Source organism: Odocoileus virginianus, chromosome 16, assembly GCF_023699985.2.
Source record: "Odocoileus virginianus isolate 20LAN1187 ecotype Illinois chromosome 16, Ovbor_1.2, whole genome shotgun sequence".
NCBI classification, from domain to species: domain Eukaryota; kingdom Metazoa; phylum Chordata; class Mammalia; order Artiodactyla; family Cervidae; genus Odocoileus; species Odocoileus virginianus.
In genome coordinates, this window is record NC_069689.1 from 7797567 (window position 1) to 7817768 (window position 20202).

Genomic DNA, 20202 nt, shown 5'->3' on the forward strand with positions numbered 1-20202 from the left:
TGGGGCCGTTGGCATCCCTGTGCCCAGCCTGTGGTCCTTAGACCGCCTCCCTCTGGAGCAGCCAGGCCTCTCGGCGGGAGGCAGGGCAGACTCCAGCTCTGAAAGTGCAGGAATCAGAGGCTCGCAAGGAGCAGCCCCATGTGGTCACCACCCTGCTTCCGCCCCTCGAGCAGGAGGGGCCCCTGTGCCCAATTCACTTCTTCCCCTGCGGCTTTTAGTTATTTCCAGGGTAACTGGGCTTAGTCAGCAGGGCCCGTGGTGGGGGCACCACGAGCCTCCAGGGGCATATCCTTTGTCCTGGGTCCCCCCGGCTCTCTGGTCCACAAGCTGCTCTTCCTGACAGCTCTGTGGTCTCAGCTGGCCAGGCACCGAGCCGTCTGTATGTCTGTCCACCTCCAGGTCACCCTCCCCCAGGTACAGGCTGGAATGTCGTGCCAGGGTCGCCCCAGTCTGAGGTCACAGGCCCCCCACCCCTAAGCGGGGACCGGGGGCTGTCAGTGGCTCCCATCTGTAGGACCCAAGCATCTGCAAACCGCCCACGTGGTAGTTTCCGTGTGGAGGATCTGGGGCTCCAAAGCCTTAAAATATCTAAGGAAATCCTGGAAGACGCCCATCCAGGCGATGGAGCCGCGGGCTGTGTGGGCAGATGGCGCCGCCCAGGGCTGCCGGGCTGTGCGGGCGGATCAGCTGCTGCTCAGGCGGCTGTGAGCACGCGCACACAGAATAACTCAGCCCAGGGCCGCAGCAGGAGACGACACGGGGCCCGTCTTGCACAGAGCCAGCTCAAGGCCCCTCGGGGTCCTCGGATGAGCCCCCAGACCCCCGAGTAAGCCCCTTGCTCCCAGGGCCGGGGCTCGTCCTGCAGGGAGCTTCAGGCAGGGGCCGGGTGTGGGGCTTCCTCTGGTCAGGGGTGGCCCACAGCGCCCGGGGCCGGGGGTGGTGATGGAGGTGCTCCGAGCACTGGCCGCCTTCCTGGCTGGGGGCCAGGCTGGGAGAGGGGTGCGCAGGAGAAACACCGCGTCCTGAGCTCCCGCCACGTGCAGGCGGCAGAGGTCACTGCAGCCCCCGACCTGTGAGCCTCCCGAGCAGAAGCCATAAACAGCCCGCTCTGCAGAGAGACGAGGGCCCAGGCAGGGCTGGGCTGTGATGGAGGTGGTGGCGGGTCAGGGCTCCGGGCCGGACTGGCTGCACCTTGGGGAGGCCGGTCCTTGGGTCCTCTGGGTCGGGAGCATCCCACCCTGAACTGAGGGTCCGTGGGGCTCCAGACCCCAGCCGGGCCTTCTCTGCCTGGGCATCGTGGCTGAGGTTCATCAGCCAGCCTAGGGCTAGGGGGTGGGCAGAAGGGACTCAGAACCTGCCCTGGGGGAGACTGGGTTGGGGTGATGCTGACTGGCGGGCCTGGGGGCCGTGCTCAACCCCACACTGAGCAGCTGTTACCACAGGCAGACCTGAGGCCACAGGTCAGAGGTGAGGCTGGTCCGTGGCGGGGCCCCTCGGCTCCTAGCTGGCCATACCAGCGCTCCGTTCCCCTGTCCGCCACTCTGAGAAGCCTGCTGTCCCCCGAAGGGGCACGGGACCCCTCCCTGGACCTTGGGGGCAGGAGCTCTGCAGAGAGAAGACCCAGTTCAGGACTTTACACAGTCCCTGCTCCAGCAGGGGATCCCGTGGCCTTTGTGGGGGTATGGTGCACCCAGCTCTGGGGACCCCCACACTCTGCTAGAGCTTCAGAAGTGGGGCCACTGAGAGGGGGGTGCTGGCCAGGCCTCCAGCCAGGAGGTGGGGAGACCAGGCACTGATGCAGGACCACCGCAGCCCCGAGCAGATACACAGAAGGCCGGGACGCTGAGCGCCCTGATGCCGGCCCCTGCCCGCCCCCCACCCCGGGCGGGTGCAAGGACCCCCCAGTCCTGCCGCCAGCCCCTCCCCAGGCAGCGGCACACCGCCCTCGGCAGCCCGTCCTTGTCCGTTTGGGGGCTGGTGCGCCCTCTGGTGGCGAGATGGGGCATCACCTTCTTTGTCTTCTTCGGCAGGTGGTTCAGAACTGGGGGGCGGGGGTCCCCGAATCTGAGTGTGTCTATATGAGTGACACCAGCCCCGGGTGCACATGGCTCTGCGAATCAGCTGACCACGACAGTAATTTTTTTCTTTTTGGCCATGCCATGACGCTCGTGGGATCTTACTTAGTTCCCTGACCAAGGATTGAACCCATACACCCTGCAGTGAGACCTCAGAGTCCTGACCGCTGGACCACCAGGAATTTCCGGTAACTTTTGATATTGTATTTTATGTGATTTTTGGAATTGCTGTAAGAAAACTCCTTTTGTTACATACAAATATCTGGAAGTGAAAGTTGCTCAGTTGGGTCCGACTCTTTGTGACCCCATAGACTATACAGTCCATGGAATTCTCCAGGCTGGAATACTGGAGTGGGTAGCCTTTCCCTTCTCCAGGGGATCTTCCCAACCCAGGGATTGAACCCAGGCCTGCATTGCAGGCAGATTGTTTATATCTACATATGGGGAAAAAAGTTGCTTAGTGCTAACATGCTAAAAACCTAAAAAGTGGGAGTAAATCTGATGCTGCACACTGTATCTTTTTAACAATAAGTAATAACCAGTCGTGGAAACAAGAATTAAGTGGGAAAAAGCCCCATCCATTGCATCAAGAGATGCATTTCCAACAAAAATTAACTTTCTTTGTCAGCTTTCTATTGAAATGTATAATATAAATTATTTACACCCAAATTTGTGCTTTTGATTATGAGCTAATAACTGTAAAAATAGCCTAATTCAAACATAAAGATAATTAAGTCTTATGAAGTATAGAAAATGACATTTCAGTTTATGTACATATTGTAGTGGGTGGTCCCTGTGGGACTTGCTGGGGTCAGGTCCATCCCTTCCTATTTTTCACAAAGATGTGCACAAAATACATTACATTAGGATAAAATTCAAAAGGCAAAGAGGAATGAAAATACATGTAAATCAGAAAGAAATCATGCCTATTAAAGACCTGTCTTTTTTTATTATTGATTATGGTGGGTTTCAAGTCACTATATTTAGATTTTGTGGAATATATTGAAAAGATTGAGCCAGCACATTTTTGAAATGTCAGTGTGCTGATATGTGCAACATCATGGACGAATCTCAAAAACACGCTGAATAAAGGAAGCTTTACCCAAGAGAGCTTCTTAAAGGAAAGCGCACTCTCATTCTTTCTTGTCTTCTATCAGAGCTCCTGAGGGCTGCCCATTGACCGTAGGGAGCTGCTTTGGCTGCGTTCACGTTTGCTGATAGGTAATGCCCTCGTTATCAAATGTATCAAGAGTCTGTAATGGGACGTTTCGTTTTCTCTTTGACTCAGAGGACTGTGTGCATCCCGCCTGACGCCAGTGACGCTGGCTGACGTTGAGAGCTCTCTGGGCACGTATACTAAGCACTTCACTGCGTTCCATCTTCAGGACACAGAAATATGCAGCTGGTGGCCTGGCCGTCCTTCTGCAGGTGAGGACGTGAACTCACCCAGCCTGCAAGTGGCAGGACAGGTGGAGTGGACTCTGCTCTGTCAAGCTGACAAGAGGTCAGAACTTTAAAAGCATCACCTGCTATTAATTCTGTGTTTATTGCATATGTTCAGGGGGCACTATCTGTGTGGTTTCTGATCTTAGGAACCTATTGAAATTTTCCGGGAGTCCTCACACATGCTCTTTTGTTTGTTTGGCATTTGAAAGGAATGCACTTTCTTTCACTGTGGAATGTAAAGTCCTGTGTATCTGTTAATTTATGGTGGTTAACTGTTCTGTTAACACTCCTGTTTCCTTTACTCATTTTTTTGATCTGGCAATTGCTGCTGGAGGTGTGTTGGTCTCCCACTGTGACTGTCATTTAGGCAAATTCTCCCTGGGTTTCTAGCAGCTTTTCTCCATATGTTTTGGAGCAAAAGGTTAATAACTGTGATGTGGTCTCGTGGATATGTCAGTCTGGCCCAGTTGGAGGCTCCGCTGTGGTCTCTGCCAAGCCTAGCATCTCATTTCTAAATTTAATTTCCTACAAGACTGTGTGGGATTCCTGCTCCTTGAGGGTTTTAGAAAACAAAGCAAGCATCCCCGCTTCTCTTCCCAGTAAAAATAGGTTTGAGGACAAGGAGGCAGTGAGGCCCTGAGTGGTGCCTGTGCTGGGTCTGGGGGAGGTCCTCTCGCTCCCAGACTAGCTGTCCTCTGGGCCCCGCCGGGAGCTGCTCGGCTGGTAGAGAGGGCTCATGAAGAATTGGCTGGGACTCCTCTTGGGTCAGCTCCCAAGCTGACGCGAGCTGGGGCTTCTGATTTGATGACCTCGGTGCTCGCTGCTGGCAAGCTCAGGGGGTGTGTCCCCACTACAGGGTGGCCAAGCGGCAGTCCCTGGGAGGGCCTGCTGTGGGCTGGGCTCGGGAGCCTCATGGACGGGGCTGTGTTTGCCACTGGCGGCTCTGACATCACGCCAGGGAAAGAAATCAGCCATGACCATGGTGGGCAGCTTCATCTCCCCATCATTCAGGGCCCATGAACACAGGCTCGAGATGCCAAGAACTCAGAACCTACGTGCTGAGCCCGATCGGGTCCGGGGCTGGAGGGAGGGCTGGCTGCCTGTGACGTTTCATTTTACTGTCACTTTCACTGGGCCAGAGGGAGCATAGCCACTGGGTCTATCAGCGCTTCGAGTGTGTCTCTGAGGGCATTTCTGGATGGGATTAACACCTGAATCACTGAACCAGTAAAGCAGATTGAACTCCCCAGTGGGGGTGGGCCTCACCCAACCAGTTGAAGGGCTGCTTAGCAGAAATGGTCAACTAAGAGGGAACTCCTCCAGCCTGACTGTCTCCCAGCTAGGACATCGGTCTCTTGCCTTTTGACTCAGGCTGAAACATACACCCTTGGCTTCCCTGAGTCTCCAGATTGCTCACAGCAGAGCAGGGGGCTTGTCAGCTTTCATAACTGCACAAGCCAGTTCCTTATAATAAATCTCCCTCTCCATGTATGTTACATATGTATAATATACAGATACAGGATGTTGTTCTTCAGCTGCTAAGTCATGTCCAACTCTTTGTGACCCCATGGACTTCAGCATGCCGGACTCCTCTGTCCTCCACTATCTCCCAGAATTTGCTCAAATTCATGTCCACTGAGTCAGTGATTCCATCCAACCATCTCAGCCTGTCACACACTTCTCCTCCTGCCCTCAATCTTTTCCAGCATCAGGGTCTTTTCCAAGGAGTCGGCTCTTTTATCATGTGCCAAAAGTATTGGAGCTTCAGCTTTAGCATCAGTCCTGCCAATGAATATTCAGGGCTGATTTCCTTTAGAGTTGACTGGTTTGATCTCCTTGCAGTCCAAGGGACTCTCAAGAGTTTTGTTCAGCAGCACAATTCAAAAGCATCAGTTCTTCAGGCTCAGCCTTCTTTGTGGTCCAACTCTCACATCTGTAGATGACTCCTGGAAAAGCCATAGCTTTGACTAGATGGACTTTTGCTGGCAAAGTGATGCCTCTGCTTTTCAATATGCTGTCTAGGTTTGTGATGGCTTATCTTCCAAGGAGAAAGCGCCTTTTAATTTCATGGCTGCAGTCACCATCTGCAGTGATTTTGGAGCCCAAGAAAAGAAAATCTGTCACTGCTTCCACTTTTTCCCCTTCTATTTGCCATGAAGTGATGGGGCTAGATGCCATGATCTTAGTTTTTTGAATGTTGAGTTTCAAATCAGCTGTTTCACTCTCCTCTTTCACCTTTATCAAGAGGCTCTTTAGTTATTCTTTGCTTTCTGCCACTAGAGTGGTTGTTGTTCAGTTGCTCAGCTGTGTCTGACCCTTTGTAACCCAACGGACTGCAGCAGGCCAGCCCTCCCTGTCCTTCACCATCTCCTGGAGTTTGCTCAAACTCATGTTCATTGAGTTGGTGATGCCATCCAACCATCTCATCCTCTGTTGCCTCCTTCTCCTCCTGCCTTCAATATTTCCTAGCACTAGGATCTTTTCCAATGAGTTGGCTCTTCACATCAGGTGGCCAGAGTATTGGAGCTTCAGCTTCAGCATTAGTCCTTCCAATGAACATTCAGGCTTGCTTTCCTTTAGGATTGACTGGTTTGATCTTGAAACCTAAGAGACTCTCAAGAGTCTTCTCCAACATCACAGTTCGAAAGCATCAATTCTTTGGTGCTCAGCCTTCTTTACGGTCCAATTCTCGCATCCATACATGACTACTGGGAAAACCATTGCTTTGACTATATGGACATTTGTCAGCAAATTAATGTCTCTGCTTTTTAATAAGTTGACTAGGTTTGTCATAACTTTTCTTCCAAGGAGCAAATGTCTTTTAATTTCATGGCTGCAGTCACCGTCTGCCTATCTGAGGTTGTTGATATTTCTCTCAGCAATCTTGATTCCAGCTTATGGTTCATCCAGCCTGGCATGTCACATGACATAGTCTGCATATAAGTTAAATAAGCAGGTTGACAATACACAGCCTTGCCTTACTCATTCCCAAATTTCAAACCAGTTGGTTTTTCCATGTCTGGTTCTAACTATTGCTTCTTGATCCCCAGATAGGTTTCTCAGGAGACAGGTAAGGTGGTCTGGTATTCTCATCTCTTTAAGAATTTTCCAGTTTGTTGTGATCCACACAGTCAAAGGCTTTAGTGTAGCCAGTGAAGCATAAGTAGATGTTTTTCTGAAACTCCCTTGCTTTCCTCTATGATCCAATGAACGTTGGCAATTTGGCTGGTGGTTCCTCTGCCTTTTCTAAACCCAGTTTTTATATATAGAAGTTCTCAGTTCATGTACTGTGGAAGCCTAGCTTGAAGGATTTTGAGCAAACCTTACTAGCATGTGGAATGAGTGCAATTGTATGGTAGTTTGCACATTCTTTGGCATTGCCCTTCTTTGGGATTGGAATGATAACTGAATTTTTCCAGTCCTATGGCCACTGCCGAGTTTTCCAAATATGCTGGCATATTGAGTGCAGCACTTTCACAGCATTATCTTTTTTAGGATTTTAAGTAGCTCAACTGGAATTCCATCACCTCCACTAACTTTGTATAATGCTGTCCTTCAGGTGGAGTTTGTTACTCCCAGGCTCAGAGGAATGAGATCAGTCCTCAAGGTCACAGGGCAGTGAGCAGTAGGGTTGGAATAGACACCAGACCTGTTAGAAGTTTTACATTTTATTTGTATTTTATTAGTCTCAACCTTTTTTTTTTTTGACCACCCTGAGCGGCATGTGGAATCTTAGTTCATCTACCAGTGATTGAACCTGGGCCCTGGCAGTGGATGCATAGTCATAGACATTGGACCAGAGATGTCTTTTAAAATTTCAAAATAAAAACATTGAAGTGTGTTTCCCACTCACATTGCATTTTAATTACGTCTATTTCCTCCCTTCAATAGGACATGACATTTGGCACCCATTTAGTCCTTTCTTTTTTCATCCTCATCTCTTTCGTTTGGCTGACTGTCTTCCAGAATTTTAGTTTCCAGATGTTATTAATGCCTTTTACCTTAATTATCTACTATTTTAGGAATCTTTTCTTAATAATCACATTAAACGTTATGACTGCATTGCTGATAATTATCAAGAATAATTCTGCGTTTTATGGTTTCTTTGTTCATCATCATTCCTTCGTTTTAATTTTTCCCTGTTTCTTGAATTTACTCTTTCATTTTGCCAGTGTTGGTATGAGTGCTTCTGTTCTTCCATCGAGGCTCTGAGCAGTTTACTAGTCTTTCCATATCCGACAGTATGATTTCTCCTTACACTTGAATCACAATTGGCCTGGGCATTGAGGAAACAAATGCTTTCCTTCCATAGAATTTTCCTTCGGGGGCGGTTCTTCATTGTCTCCTGGTCGCTTGGGTTGCAAAGGAGCCGACTGCCCTTCCGATGTGCACAGCTCACCAGGCGGTCTGTTTATTCACAGCGACAGCTTTTCATTTCCATCCCTGGAGTTCAGAATTTTCATCTGCGTGTACTGAGTGTGTGTGTCCTTTAAAGAAAAAAATATTCCATAAGTCAAAGAGAATTATCGTACGATACCGCTTCTATGTGGAATCGCAGACTTAGAGGATGAATTTATGGTTACCGGCAGGAAGAGCGGGCAGGGGACAGATAGACTGGGAGGCTGGGACTATACGCACTGCTGTATTTAAAACAGAAAACCAGCAAGGACCTACTGTGGAGCGCAGGGAGCCCTGCTCAGTACTCTGTAATAACCTAAACAGGAAACGGATCTGAAAAAGAGGGAATATATACATACATATAACTGAATCACTTTGCTGTACACGTCAAATGGCAAATATAACATTGTTAAACAACTGTACTCCAATATAAAATAAAAACTTTTTAAATTAAAAAAAGTTATTCCTGCCTGGTGCTTAGCTGACCATTGCTACCAGACAGTCAACGGACCAAGTCTTTGTTAAGATCAGGAAAATTTTCTTTACCTAAAAAAGTCTAAAAAGTGTTTTATTTAAAAATTTATTTTGTTTTTAAAATAGAAATTGCATATATTGAACATTTAAGGTGTAAGACATGATGGTTTGGTAGACATACACACAGTGACATGATCACTGCAGTCAAGCTAGCTAACATCATCTCCTCACTTAGCTATGACGACGGCACGTGAAATCGCACGTAACCGGGGTTCAGCACAGTTAACTGTAGTCACCATGCTGTATGTGCTAGAGTCATCCTACAAGGACTATTTTCTTTAGAAATATTTCTCACTATTTGTTCTTTTTGTCTTCCCCATTATATCTGCCTAGAGCACCTATTATACAGTTTCTGGATCTTCTCTTACTTCTCTTACCCTTTCCTAGAAAGGTTTATTCAGCTGCAAGTGACAAGCCCCAAGTATAAGTGTTTTAAACAATATGGACATATACTATAGTGCCTTGTGAACATTTACCACTTATTTATCAAGAAGCTGAAGGACGGAGGTCCTGGGGTGGGTTCAGTGGCTCTAGAATGTCTGCAAGTTCCTAGGTTTTGCATTCTCCGTCTGTTCTGCCATCTTCAGCATGGAGATTTGTTGCCTCTTTATGACAATTTGGCTGCCAGAGCTCCAGCCATCAGGTTCGCAAACACTGTGTTTAAAGGCAGGAAGGAGGGGATGCCAGGTTGGCATGACTTTCCATATAAGCATTTCTTCTTTTGTATGAGAGAAAGTTCTTGCCCAGAAACCCCTCAGCAGATTCCCAGCTGTGCATGGTATGACAACACTTGATCCAAGGGAGACTGGGAAAATGAAATGCTGACCTTTTTCAGCCCACAGGGTTGGAGTTGGGCAAAGGGGAAAAAGCTAGTGGCTGTAACAAACAGCAAATGCCCCGTCTTGTTTTTGCCTCAGGTCCAGATAGAAATTTCGTGACCACATTCCCTGGGTCCCTCCCCGAGTGTTCAGCCCGGCCTGAGCTGCTGGCCTTTCCGTGAACTTCACCCACGACCTTCGTGCCAGGAACGCGGATGCTCTTCCCTGGTGGGCCGTTTTGCCCTCCGGAGTCTCGTGGTCTCTTTGAGCTTTCCTCCTTTCCCTGTGATAACTGTGCCCTCGTGAGTTGATCTGTTCATCCTCCTTTCCCTGTGATAACTGTGCCCTCGTGAGTTGATCTGTTTATAATTTCAGTGCCCCCGTTGCACTTTGTTCGAGCTCGGTCGCTCAGTCATGTCTGAGCCTACGCGACCCCTGGACTGTAGCCCGCCGGGCTCCTCTGTCCACGGGGTTCTCCAGGCCAGAATCCTGGAGTGGGCTGCCATCTCCCCACCCAGGGACTGAACCCACGTCTCCTGCATCTCCTACACTGGCCGGTGGGTCCTTTACCAGAGTCACCAGGAAAGCCCGCGCTGTGCTGCTTTCCCTGTTATCTGGGTTCTCAGTTCTGTGTTTGCATTTGTAAATAGACGACCAGGCCGAGTACCATGTGTCGTGAGCAGCACAGCTGTTTTAAGGGGGTCTTCTCTGTCTCCCCAGAGCCGTGACCTTGGTGGACACCTGCCGTGTTGGCCGCGGGACCCCCGTTCGTACAGCCTTGGGGCCTGCGGACCTTGCTCGCCTGCCTGCGGCTCCCTTCAGCTGAGTCTCCAGGTCTCACTGGACTCGGCCAGTGAACATGTTGGGAGGAGAGGGATCTCCAGTCCCACCTGGGACCTCAGGGGAGTCTCGCTGGACGAAACGAGTCAGACCTAGCAGACCAAGCAGCTGAGACACAAGTGAGAGGGAGGGAAGCTGTTCCAGACAGGGAACAGAAAGTCGGGGTGCTCTGAGGCAAGGGACACGCTTGCCTGGAGGAGCTGCGGGGGTGGGCAGGGCCTGGCGGGGTGGGCTCTGGTCTCTCTCCAGAGAGCCAGAGATGGTCTCTAAGCAGGGTGGTGCTGGGACACACGGGCATTTAAGGAGAGCAGGAGGGGCAGATGTGGGGTGGGCATCCAGGGGAGAGAGGGCGGTGGATGCCAGGCTCGGGGAGGGGGGGTGAGCGGGGCCCAGGGATGGTGCTGACCCTGGGGAGAGCTGTGAGAGGGGGCTTGCGGGGGTCTGCTGCCCCCTCCCCCGGAAACCTCAGGAAGGACGTTTCCCTACTCCTCCTCCTTCTTGCAGGTGGGGCAGATGGACTGAGGGGGCGGCTGGAGCCAGGACGGGTGGGGCGCTGGGGCTCCCCCTGCCCTCCCCTGAAATCCACCAGCCATCTGCCCTGGGGGTGCAGAGGGGGCGGGCACAAGAACCAGGCCACAGGGACCCAGCCTTGGTGAGAGACACTTAGGAGAGACTGGCACCCCAAGGATGGAAGTGGGTCCCTCAGCACAGAGGTGACCCCCAGAGGTGTTTCTGGGGGGGAGGAGGGAGGCCAGGCTGCCAGGCCCCCAAAGTGGGGCAGGGCTGCCTCCGTGAGCACGCAGGGGTCGCGGGCAGAGGTTCTGGGCTCCTCTCCCCATCTCTGCGGACAGTCCCCGGCCGCCAGACCAGGGTCGCGGGAGGAAGCCCGGGCGGCCGACGCAGGTCACGCGGTCAGCGCTGGGTTGCGGGAGTGGGCGGCTCCGGCCGCTGGTGGGGTCGGCGCTCGTGGGTGCCAGGCTGCCCCCCAACCCAGGGCCCCCGTTCGCGTCGCATTCCCCCTGGAGTCTTGCCGGCACTGGCCACGCGAGGGGGCCCGAGCTCCACCCACGGCCCTGGCTCCGGAGACAGGGGGGCGGTGGGCGCGGTCTGCAGGACCACCCAGCTTCCAATGGGAAAACGCGGCCCTCTCCCGGTGCCCCAGACCGTTCTGCCGAGGAGGGAGGAGGCGGGCTCTGCCCCAGGGGCGGGGGGCTTCCTAGGGGAGGCGGCACCTTTGGCCGCAGCCCCGGTGGGGACAAGAGAGGGGCCGTGCGGTACCGCCCGAGGAGAGGTGTCCATCTCATGGACTCAGCAGCCGTGGAGGGCGCGCCACGGCCCCCTCTCCCTCCACGGGGAAGTTCCCCTCCCCACGAGCCCCCGGAGTTGGGGGGCAGATCCGCCCCGCTTCCTGGGGCTGGAACTGAGGTTCTGGGTGAATAATGGACGCTGCACAAACAGGTATTAACGCGGCTCCTGGGGCGGGGGAGACGCATCCTTGTTAATATTTATTAAACCTGCGGCCCGTCATTCAAGAGCCTCATAAATATTAATTCCCAATTAAACATTTATATGAAGGAGATTGTTTCTCCTCCCCTTCAAAGAACCTGTTTGAAGCTGGGGCTGCCGGTGGCTGTAGGGGACGTGGGGTCTCCAGGGAGGGGCGCGGGGGGTGCGGCTGGCAGTGGGGCGATCCCCTCCTGCCTGGGCCCTGACCAGCGCCCCCCGCCCCTCCGCCACCGCGCCGCGTCCCGCAGAGGGGCCGCTGCTGACCGGTCAGGGCTCCTGCGTCGCGCCCAGCTGGTCTCGGAGTGAGTTACCCGTGAGGTCCACCGCACAGGGCAGTGAGGTTTGGGGGCGGAGAGGGTGGGTGAGGGTCTGGCAGAAGGGGGAAGGGCTGCCCCTCAGACAGGCTGGCGAGGCCGCGGAGGCCCCTGCAGACTCCCCGCCCACAGTGGCGGGGTCTCCTGCACTGCGGGCCTCGGGTGTTGACGTGGAGGGCTGGTGACCGGTGGTCTTCGGCCCCTGCCCAGAGCTCCCGCTCTGAGCGTGTGTGACGGAGCAGGGGGCTCTGACTAGGTGGGGACCCTTGCCCGAGGCTGGGGCGGTTGGGGCCGAGTCTGGGACCCCAGACTCCACTTACCAGGGTGGCGTCCTGCAGTTCTCTGCCTTTGGTGAGTCTCCGGGCGAGGCCCTCCTGTCTACCCCTGCGCGGCAGGCTTTCTGCAGTAGTGATGCAGGTGACCGCCTCCCCGCGTCCTGGCCCACCCTGGGCAGCGCCAGCTTTCTGTGTGCCAGCCTGGTGGGCGGGAACCGCGGCCCTGCGGTCTCCCAAGTGTGTGGCTCAGTTGCCTGGCACACCCTGGGGCTCCCCGGGGTGCCCGTGGGCAGTCGTCCGCCAAGCCGCCTGTCCCCACATTTCTCTCACAGTGGCCCTCGCGGTCCCGCCTGCGGCGCATCTGGAGCCAGCTTTTTATAAAGACCAGCCTTCTCTCCGCAGTGATGAGCCGCGTTCCCAGCACCATGGGAACCTGGTGGGGCGTGGCTGGGCGTGGGTCACCGGTGCCCCCTGGAGCCCACATGTCCCCAGGCCTGTTCAGGGCGACCTTGCTCCTTTGTCAACAGAGCCGGCCTGTCGGTAAGTCACCCTGGTGACCGCGGCTGTGGGGTCATCTACGTTCTGGGGGAGTGGGCGCTGTCTTCCTGCTCTTTTCCGGTCTGCGTCCCCATTCCTGGGCCTTCAGTCTCCGCGGGCAGATTTAGGAGGAGCTGGGGCTCGGATTTGCAGAACACTGGTCTGGACACTCACCTGGGGACAGTCGGCCAAGCCGAGCTGACCGCGGCTCTTTCTCGCTTCGGTCAACATCAGCACTCTTCCTTGGAGTCCTAAGATGCACACGCGCAGTCTGCATTCCCGCATTCCCGGCTTGGCTGCTGTTTGCACTGTGAGCCCTGGCTCACCTCCCGCATGTTACCGGCAGTGTGGAGTCTTACCATGATTTCTGGAGGTTTATCCTGTGGCCCGTTAGCTCCACGAAGACGGTCACATTATCCACGCATCACGAGGGTCTTCTCCAACCCTCCCTTCTCTGACTTCATTTTTTCTGTCCTGCACGTTTCCCGGGTCTTTCAAAATTATGTTCAACAGGGTGGGGGCTGGGGTCGTTCTTGATTTACCTCTGATCTTGAGGAGTCTTAGATTTGTCCTTTAAATCTGCTGTCTCCTGAGGGGTTTTTGAAGATCGAGTTTATAAAGTGAAAATGTTCTCTTGCATTCGAAGCCTTCCAGGAGTTTTTAGAGATTAATAGGTGTTGAACTTCGTGCAGACCTTTGCTGTGTCTACCGAGATCACTCACGTGGCTCTTTTCCTCCTTTGCTCCTTTCAGGAGACTCTGCTCATCCAAGGGCGAGCTGTCCGGACCCTGTGGACCGGGTGTTGGTGTTCCTTTGAAGCAGGTCTTGTGGACTGGCGTGGATCACGAGGAACACGGTTACCTTATGAACCTCTCGGAAAGAGAAAGTGCCGCCTGTGAACCCAGGAGCCGGTGCCTGCTGTGTGCAGCCCGAGTTCACACTCACAGGCACTCTCTGGACCTTTCTGACGCGGGTCTGCCTGGCACGTGCTCGTGCCAGTGTAGAAAGAGACCGGATGGAGACCAGCCGGCTCAGGAGGCCCTGGGGTCCTCGAGCCGGGAAGGGCCCCCGACCACTTTCCAGCCTGAGCCGCCAGGCCCCGGTTTTCCGCGTGGAATGGTCCCCGGTCCCCGGGAGGGGGGGCAACGCTGCGCTCTGGAGAAGATTCACCCCCGCTGTGCCCGACTTTCCTTCAGCTGCCAGTAGCGGCTGGAGGTTTGATGCTTGTGCTTCTGGAAAGGTGGAAACCTTTCCAGACGCCGTCCGGGACAGCAGTCAGACGGCGGCTGGGACTCGAGCTCCTTCCTCGAATATCCCTCCTGAGCTTTGTCCCCTGACGGCCAGGCCTCCCTGCTGGGATGGGACGCTCCCCCGGGGACCCCAGCTGCCCCATGTCCCGCCCCGCCCCCCTGCCCTGCCCGCACACCGAGGTGGTTCTGCGTGGACCCCTGCAGGTGGCACAGCCTCATGGTGAAGGGATGTCCCCACCAGCACTGTGCCTCTGATCCCCCAGCCACACCCACGTTCCCAGGGCTCCGCAGGGTCCCCGAGTCACTCGCCTGACTCACAGAGCCGGGAAGGCTGTCTGCTCACGGGGACGGTTTTATAAAGGACGCAGACCAGGACCAAGCAAACGAGGAGACGCCTGGGTGACCCCCGAGCTGCCAGGCTGGCTCCTCGTGGTTCAGGACGGCCCCCTCCCGGCCCAGCCCTGCATCCCGCTCGGAAGCCCACCAAAGCGATTATCACGTGGCCTGACGGCCGGATCTGGGCCACGCGGCTGAGTCAGGCTCCAGCCCCCTCCCTCCCCTTCACACCTGATCTGTCTGGTGTCGAGCCCCCCCCCCCCGCCCAAAGCTACTCATCAGCATGAGCTCAGGTGCAGCCCTGGGGCTGGGGTCTGGGGAGTGTGGACCACCACCCCCAGGGCTCCAAGAAGGAGCTCTTTGATTTGTAGTCCCCCCAGCCTGGCCCCAGGGAGGCATGTGACACCCTGAAGCTCAGCGGAGGGAGGAGGGGAGGGAAGGTGCAGGAGGCGCTGGACCCCGGAGACTTCTGTTCACCATCCCCCTCTCTGTTCAGAGGCAGGTGAGTGAACGGTGGTCTTTCCTGTTCTTTGATGGTGGACAGGTTTGTCCCAGCCTCTCACAGGGAGTGTGGAGAGCCGGATCTCCAGGGGTCCTGGATACTGGGGGCGTGATCCTGGGGCAGCCGTGAGGATGAGGTGCTCCCGGGGAAGGGAGAGCCACCCAGGGCCCCCAGCGATGGCTGCCCTGGTTAGTGCTTCCTGCTCCTCGGCCGGGCTGCCCCACCGGCCCGCCTGCGGGTTCACACCCGTGGCCCCTGGCGATCCCCTGGCCCCGTGCAGGGCAGAGAAGGCGGGTGGGAGGTGAGGGTGCAGGTCGGCGTGGCTGGGCTTTCAGGCTGTGCCCCCGAGCCTGGGCATCCAGGGATGCTGCTCGGGGTGCGGTGGGAGGTCTGGGGGCTTCAGCAGGGCCGGCCCCTCCCCTTGTCCTTTCCAGAGGGGCGTCTCTGCAGGGGCCAGGGGACCTGTGTCTGCTGTGCGGAGCCGGCTCTCACGGGAGGCAGTGGGTGATGCCTCAGCCTGGTGCTCCAGGTTCGGATGTTGCCCTGAGCCCCAGTGTGGTGGTGGTAGGAGGTGGGGCTTCTGAGAGGTGACTCGGGATTGAGTTAGACGAGGTTGGGACTTGGCTGGTGGTCTAGTGGCTAAGACTGCACGCTCCCAGTGCAGGGGCCAGGGTTTGATTCCAGGTCAGGGACCTAGATCCTACCTGCCACAACTATGAATGAAAGAAAGAGATCGCGAGTACTGAAACTAAGACCTGATGCAGCCGAATAAATAAAAAGTATTAAAAAGTGTTAGATGAGGTCGTAGGGTGCAGCTGGTGCCCTTTTAGAGACAGAGAGCTTGGGTGTGGGGAATAGAGGGGCTGAGGGTGGCGCTCCATTGGCCTCTCCGTGTCCTCGCCTCGCTGGACAGTCCCTCTGCCCCCACCTCCTCCTCTCTCAGGGGCCGGTTACCCGTGGACCCCCTCTGGTGCTCTGCATCTGAGAGTGAGGGGGGCATTTTGTGGTCAAGGTCAGGGGTTGGATTGGGGCCGCTAAGGTCGCTGCTCGGACCACATCCTAGATGAGGGTGATCCAACGTGGCAGGTTGCTGGGGGTCCAGGAGGCAGAGTCCCCTGGAGCACTGGACTGGCCAGTCCCCAGGCCCCGGGCCCAGCAGGGCTGCCGCCTGTTGCCAGGGAGGGTGGGGGCAGGCCACACAGCCAGTCCTGGGTGACCCCCGCCTGGTGCTCTGGGGGCAGCCATCCGGGCCCCTCGCGCTGCCTCCTGGCTCCAGGGGTTTGCGGGAGCGGGGGTGGTGGTGGGAGGAGGGAATGCGGAAGGTACGCATCCTGGTTCCTTGTTCACTGATTTAAATGAGATAGCAAAGGCTTTTTATTGATCTGCATGTAAAAGTTACGAAGCCCAATTTATCATGAACAGGAGCAGATTAGTGGGCCATCAAACCACAAGTGGCTGGCGATCTTCTGGGATCTTTAGGCTGGGAGCTGCGGGCTGGGAATAAAGGTCAGCTGTAAAGACGGACGGGCTCCAGAGATGCGAGCGCGAGAAGTCGTGCCTTCCCACAGCCAGCACCCCACTCCTCCTGGGCGTCTCGTGTGCTCCTGTGTAGATAATGTGAATTTGCCTGTAAATGAAAGAAGTAGCTCAGAGTACCGTTCAGTTCAAAGCACCGAGTGAACTGTCTGTGTCCAGGTCTCGGGGTGAGGGAGGGCGTGGGCAGGGCTGAGGGCTGGGGGTGAGGCGTGGGCTCCAGCCAGGGCAGGAAACTCGCGTGTGGCCGCTGCTGTCCTCCCCCCAGCCCACGTGGACCTGGAGCTTGCTGTACCGGCCGCCTGTGCCCCCTGCATGGCACCCCCCACCCTGCGCTGCTCCTTCCTGCCCTCCCGGCTGATCTCGGGGAGGGTCCGGGCAGCTGCAGACTGGGCGTCGGGCTCGCTCGGGGTGCAAGCTGCCCCTCACTGGGTGGGTGTGCCCTGTCCTGCTCTCCCGCCAGTGGCTGCTGGGCGGCCAAGTGCCACCTCTGGGGCCAGCTGGCACCATCCAGAGGCGCTGGGGGACAGGCTGCTGGACTGAACTCGCTTTCCTTCCCTGCCAAGTTCCTGTTTGAAGCTTAACCTCCAACGTGGCTGTGTTTGGAGAGAGAAGGTAACTAAGATCAAGTGAGGTCAGGAGAAGGCTGCTCTGGTCCATTCTCTGCAGGGCCAAGGCCCGCAGCTTGGCTGAGGCCCACGGTGGGGCTGTGGAAACTCAGGCTGGCCCAAGCCCTGTGCCGGGTCCTACCCACGGCCGAGGGATCCTGTGAGATGGAGATGCGGGAAGGTCCCACTCACCTGCAGGGCCAGCCCCTCACCTCCACGTGGGCCTGGGTGGACCCGGCCCGTGAGTAGGGTCACAATTGGCCCTACTCACCCGTCTCCACTGCCTGGCCTGCCGTGGGACCTGGGGCCAGGGGCCACCTAGGGCTTGGGGTCTTGGACAGCAGGTGGGCAGCTGGGTCTTCAGCCATCCTGCTGCCCACAGAGCCCGAGGGTCAACCATGGCTGTGATTTTTCATGGTACATGGATGTTCTGATACAAGTGTTTAATCAGTGCCGCTGGGAGGGAGAATGGATTGGCCTGAATTTTTCCAAAACCAGGCAGAGGACTTCAGTGCCCGGTGAGTGGCAGCGGGGGCAGGCCAGCCACGCCGCTGGGGTGACGGCCAGGGCCGGGGCTCTGGTGAAGCCGGTGTCCACGCCCAAGCAGGAGGCCACGTGCACCAGTGAAAGGTGCTGGAAACCCTGGGGGCCCCTGGACCGTATGCTCGGCCCACTCTCCAGTTATATGTCTTTTTCCCTTCCAGATTGCTTTTTGTCGGAGTTGTTTTTATCTTCTGGATTCTAGCAATTCACTAGTCACATGCACGGCAACACTTTTATCCAAGTCTCTTTGCTTTTCTCTCTGTTTGCGGGAAACTTCTGGCACTCAGAATTTCACGTTCAAGCTGGACAGTGTATCAATACGTTCCTTATTGTCTCTGTTCTGTGCCTTATTTAAGAAGTCCTGTGCTTCACCAGTATCATAAGCATAGTCTGTTTCCTATAAGAGGCTCACAGAAAAACTGAATGAACTTTTGGGGCAACCCAATAGTTTGGTTTTCCACATTTCAACAAACGTAAGAGTCTGCAAGGCGATTTTCATCCCCCCGCAGCTCAGGGTGCCTGAGGTGGAAGGCAGGCGCTGAACCGAACCCTCCTCCCGTGGAAAGGTGGCGTCCTGGTGCCGTTTACATGTAAACAGACTGACATGAAATAAAATCCAGAATTCGGTTTCTCAGACTCTGTTGGTGGTATTTCAAATGCTAAGTAGTCACCCGAGCTGATAATTATAAAAATGAATAAAGGTAGGAAAGGTGTAGAAACTCGATTCCGTAATTGCATGAACGCAAGGGGACAATAGCACTAATTAGAGGTCATCCTTCTGGAGGATGGAAGATTTACAAAAACTGGCCACATTTCAGAAATACCAACCTGTGGGTCCTGCAGGACGCATTCTCTGCTGAAAGAGTAGTCAACTTAGAAATCAGTAGCAAATGGTATTAGCAAACCCCACAGTTTCAGAATGAAAAAAAAATGCTTCTAAATAATCCAGCTTCAAAGAGGCGTTCATAGGGAAATGAGAAAATAGATCTGAACAGTAACTGCTTATCAAAACTTGTGGGCGAAGTGGGGAAGAGCCCGTCTGTGTTATGTATTTTTGTGTAAATCCAGTATTTTGGGGTCTCAGTTTCCTGACCAAGGATAGAACCCACACCCCCTGCAGTGGAAGCGCAGAGTCTTAACCACTGGACTGCCAGGGAAGTCCCCGTATGTGAGACACTTTGGTCTGGGACTTCCAGCCTCCGGGACTATGAGAAAATAAATTTCTTAAAAATAATTTTTTAAGCCACCTAGTTTGTGATATTTCTTTACAGCAGCCCTAGCAAACTAAGACATATGCTTTTCTCTCTTTGCTTTTAATATATTTTCTTTATCGTGAAGTTCTGCAGTTACACTGTGGTATAATTAGGTATGTAATTGATTTTTAAATTCTGCCTGGAACTTACGAGTCACGGATCTGAGACTCTACCTTTCATTAATTCTGGAAACTTCTCAGCCCCTGTCTGTGCAGAAGAGGGCTCGCAGAGGGGGACTGAGACTGCTGTCCTTAGAAAGTCCTGCTTGCAAGGGTGACCTGTGGCTGACCTCTGGGGATGTAGGTTTCCGGAGAGTTCCCGCCACCTCTGGAACTTGCTGTGACTAAAGTGTTTGTGCAAACAATATGGTTTATGCTGAACCTCTGAGAGACAGAGGCTGCTGGCATGAGCAGCTCCCGATAAAAACCCCGGGCCCTGGGGTCTGTGTGCTGAACCACTGCAACTAAAAAGGCTGCTTTTATTCTGTTTCTTCTGGTCCAGTTCTCTCCCCACTCACAACCAAACAGGAACCATACTTTGAGGCAGAAAGTCACTTTAACACTCTAAAATATTGGGTCTGATTTTTAAATGTTGAAACTCACTACTGATGATTCTGCACTAGGCGAATCTATGCAAACACACAGTCTCTGCGTGTCACACACACACTCCGCCCCTGCCCTAAATCCTTCCATCATCCACTTCCTCCAACAATAGAGCACAGAATGGATTTAAGTAAGTATGCAAATGCTAAGCTAGAATTTTGAGGGTGGGGGAGAGAGGAAAGGATGTGGGTATTTAGGTTGCTTCTGACATTTTGCAACTACGGAAGAGGCTGCAAGCGAACAGCCTTTTGCCGTGGTATTTTCAGGGTGCGTCCTCGGCCGTCCGGGTCATCAGGCAAGAACGTGTGTAGTTTCGTAAGACACTGCCCAGTTCCCAGGTGTTTGCTCGTTTGCATTCTCCCGGCAGGTGTCAGGGCGCCGCTTTCCCCACAGCCTCACGGGCGGGATGAGTTGTCACTCCTGGTTTCCTCAGTATGAAACTGTGTCTGAGTGTAGGGCTTTTGTGCGCTTTTTTGGTGTGGGTGTGGTCGGATAAACACCTGCAGTTGTAACCGTTGAAAAAAGGAAACCTTGGGCGTTTTTGTTTCTGTGTGTTTGGCCGCGCTGGGTCTTGGGTGCTTCCCGGTCGCACTGCGGGCCTCTAATTGCAGCGGCTCCTCTGTCTGGGAGCGCGGGCTCTGCGCGCCGGCTCGGCGGCCGTGGCACGCGGGCTTCGCTGCCGCTCAGCATGTGGGGTCTTCCCGGACCAGGGATGGATCCTGTGTCCCCTGCACTGGCGGGCGGATTCTTTACCGCTGGGCCGCCAGGGACGCCCCTTGCCCACTGTTAAGGGGGTAGCTCTGTGGCGCTGAGTGCGCTGGCACTGTTGTGC

At 54.8% G+C, this 20202-nt stretch overlaps 1 protein-coding gene and 1 long non-coding RNA gene across 5 annotated transcripts; both read left to right on the plus strand.

Moving 5' to 3' along the window:
• The first annotated feature begins 711 nt into the window (after window positions 1-711).
• LOC139038671 (uncharacterized) lies at window positions 712-9852 on the plus strand. Of its 2 annotated transcripts, XR_011491713.1 has the most exons (4): window positions 712-826; window positions 2185-2263; window positions 3364-3503; window positions 9371-9852. It is a non-coding gene; the product is annotated as an uncharacterized lncRNA (long non-coding RNA). The 2 variants fall into 2 exon arrangements; XR_011491712.1 differs by lacking the exon at window positions 9371-9852 and having other exon boundaries at window positions 3364-3584.
• Window positions 9853-10619: 767 nt separating this feature from the next.
• On the plus strand, window positions 10620-18095 carry LOC139038670 (uncharacterized). 3 transcript variants are annotated; one of them, XR_011491711.1, is made up of 4 exons: window positions 10620-11569; window positions 12609-12746; window positions 13496-15360; window positions 16254-18095. XR_011491711.1 is itself a non-coding variant. In XM_070477722.1 (3 exons), exons 1-3 carry the CDS (start codon window positions 11241-11243, stop codon window positions 13947-13949), a joined length of 921 nt encoding a protein of 306 aa, XP_070333823.1. In that variant the 5' UTR covers window positions 10620-11240; the 3' UTR covers window positions 13950-15547. The 3 variants fall into 3 exon arrangements, 2 of the variants coding, with proteins under 2 accessions (XP_070333823.1, XP_070333824.1); XM_070477722.1 differs by lacking the exon at window positions 16254-18095 and having other exon boundaries at window positions 13496-15547; XM_070477723.1 differs by lacking the exons at window positions 10620-11569; window positions 16254-18095 and adding an exon at window positions 11580-11919 and having other exon boundaries at window positions 13496-15547.
• Window positions 18096-20202: the final 2107 nt, after the last annotated feature.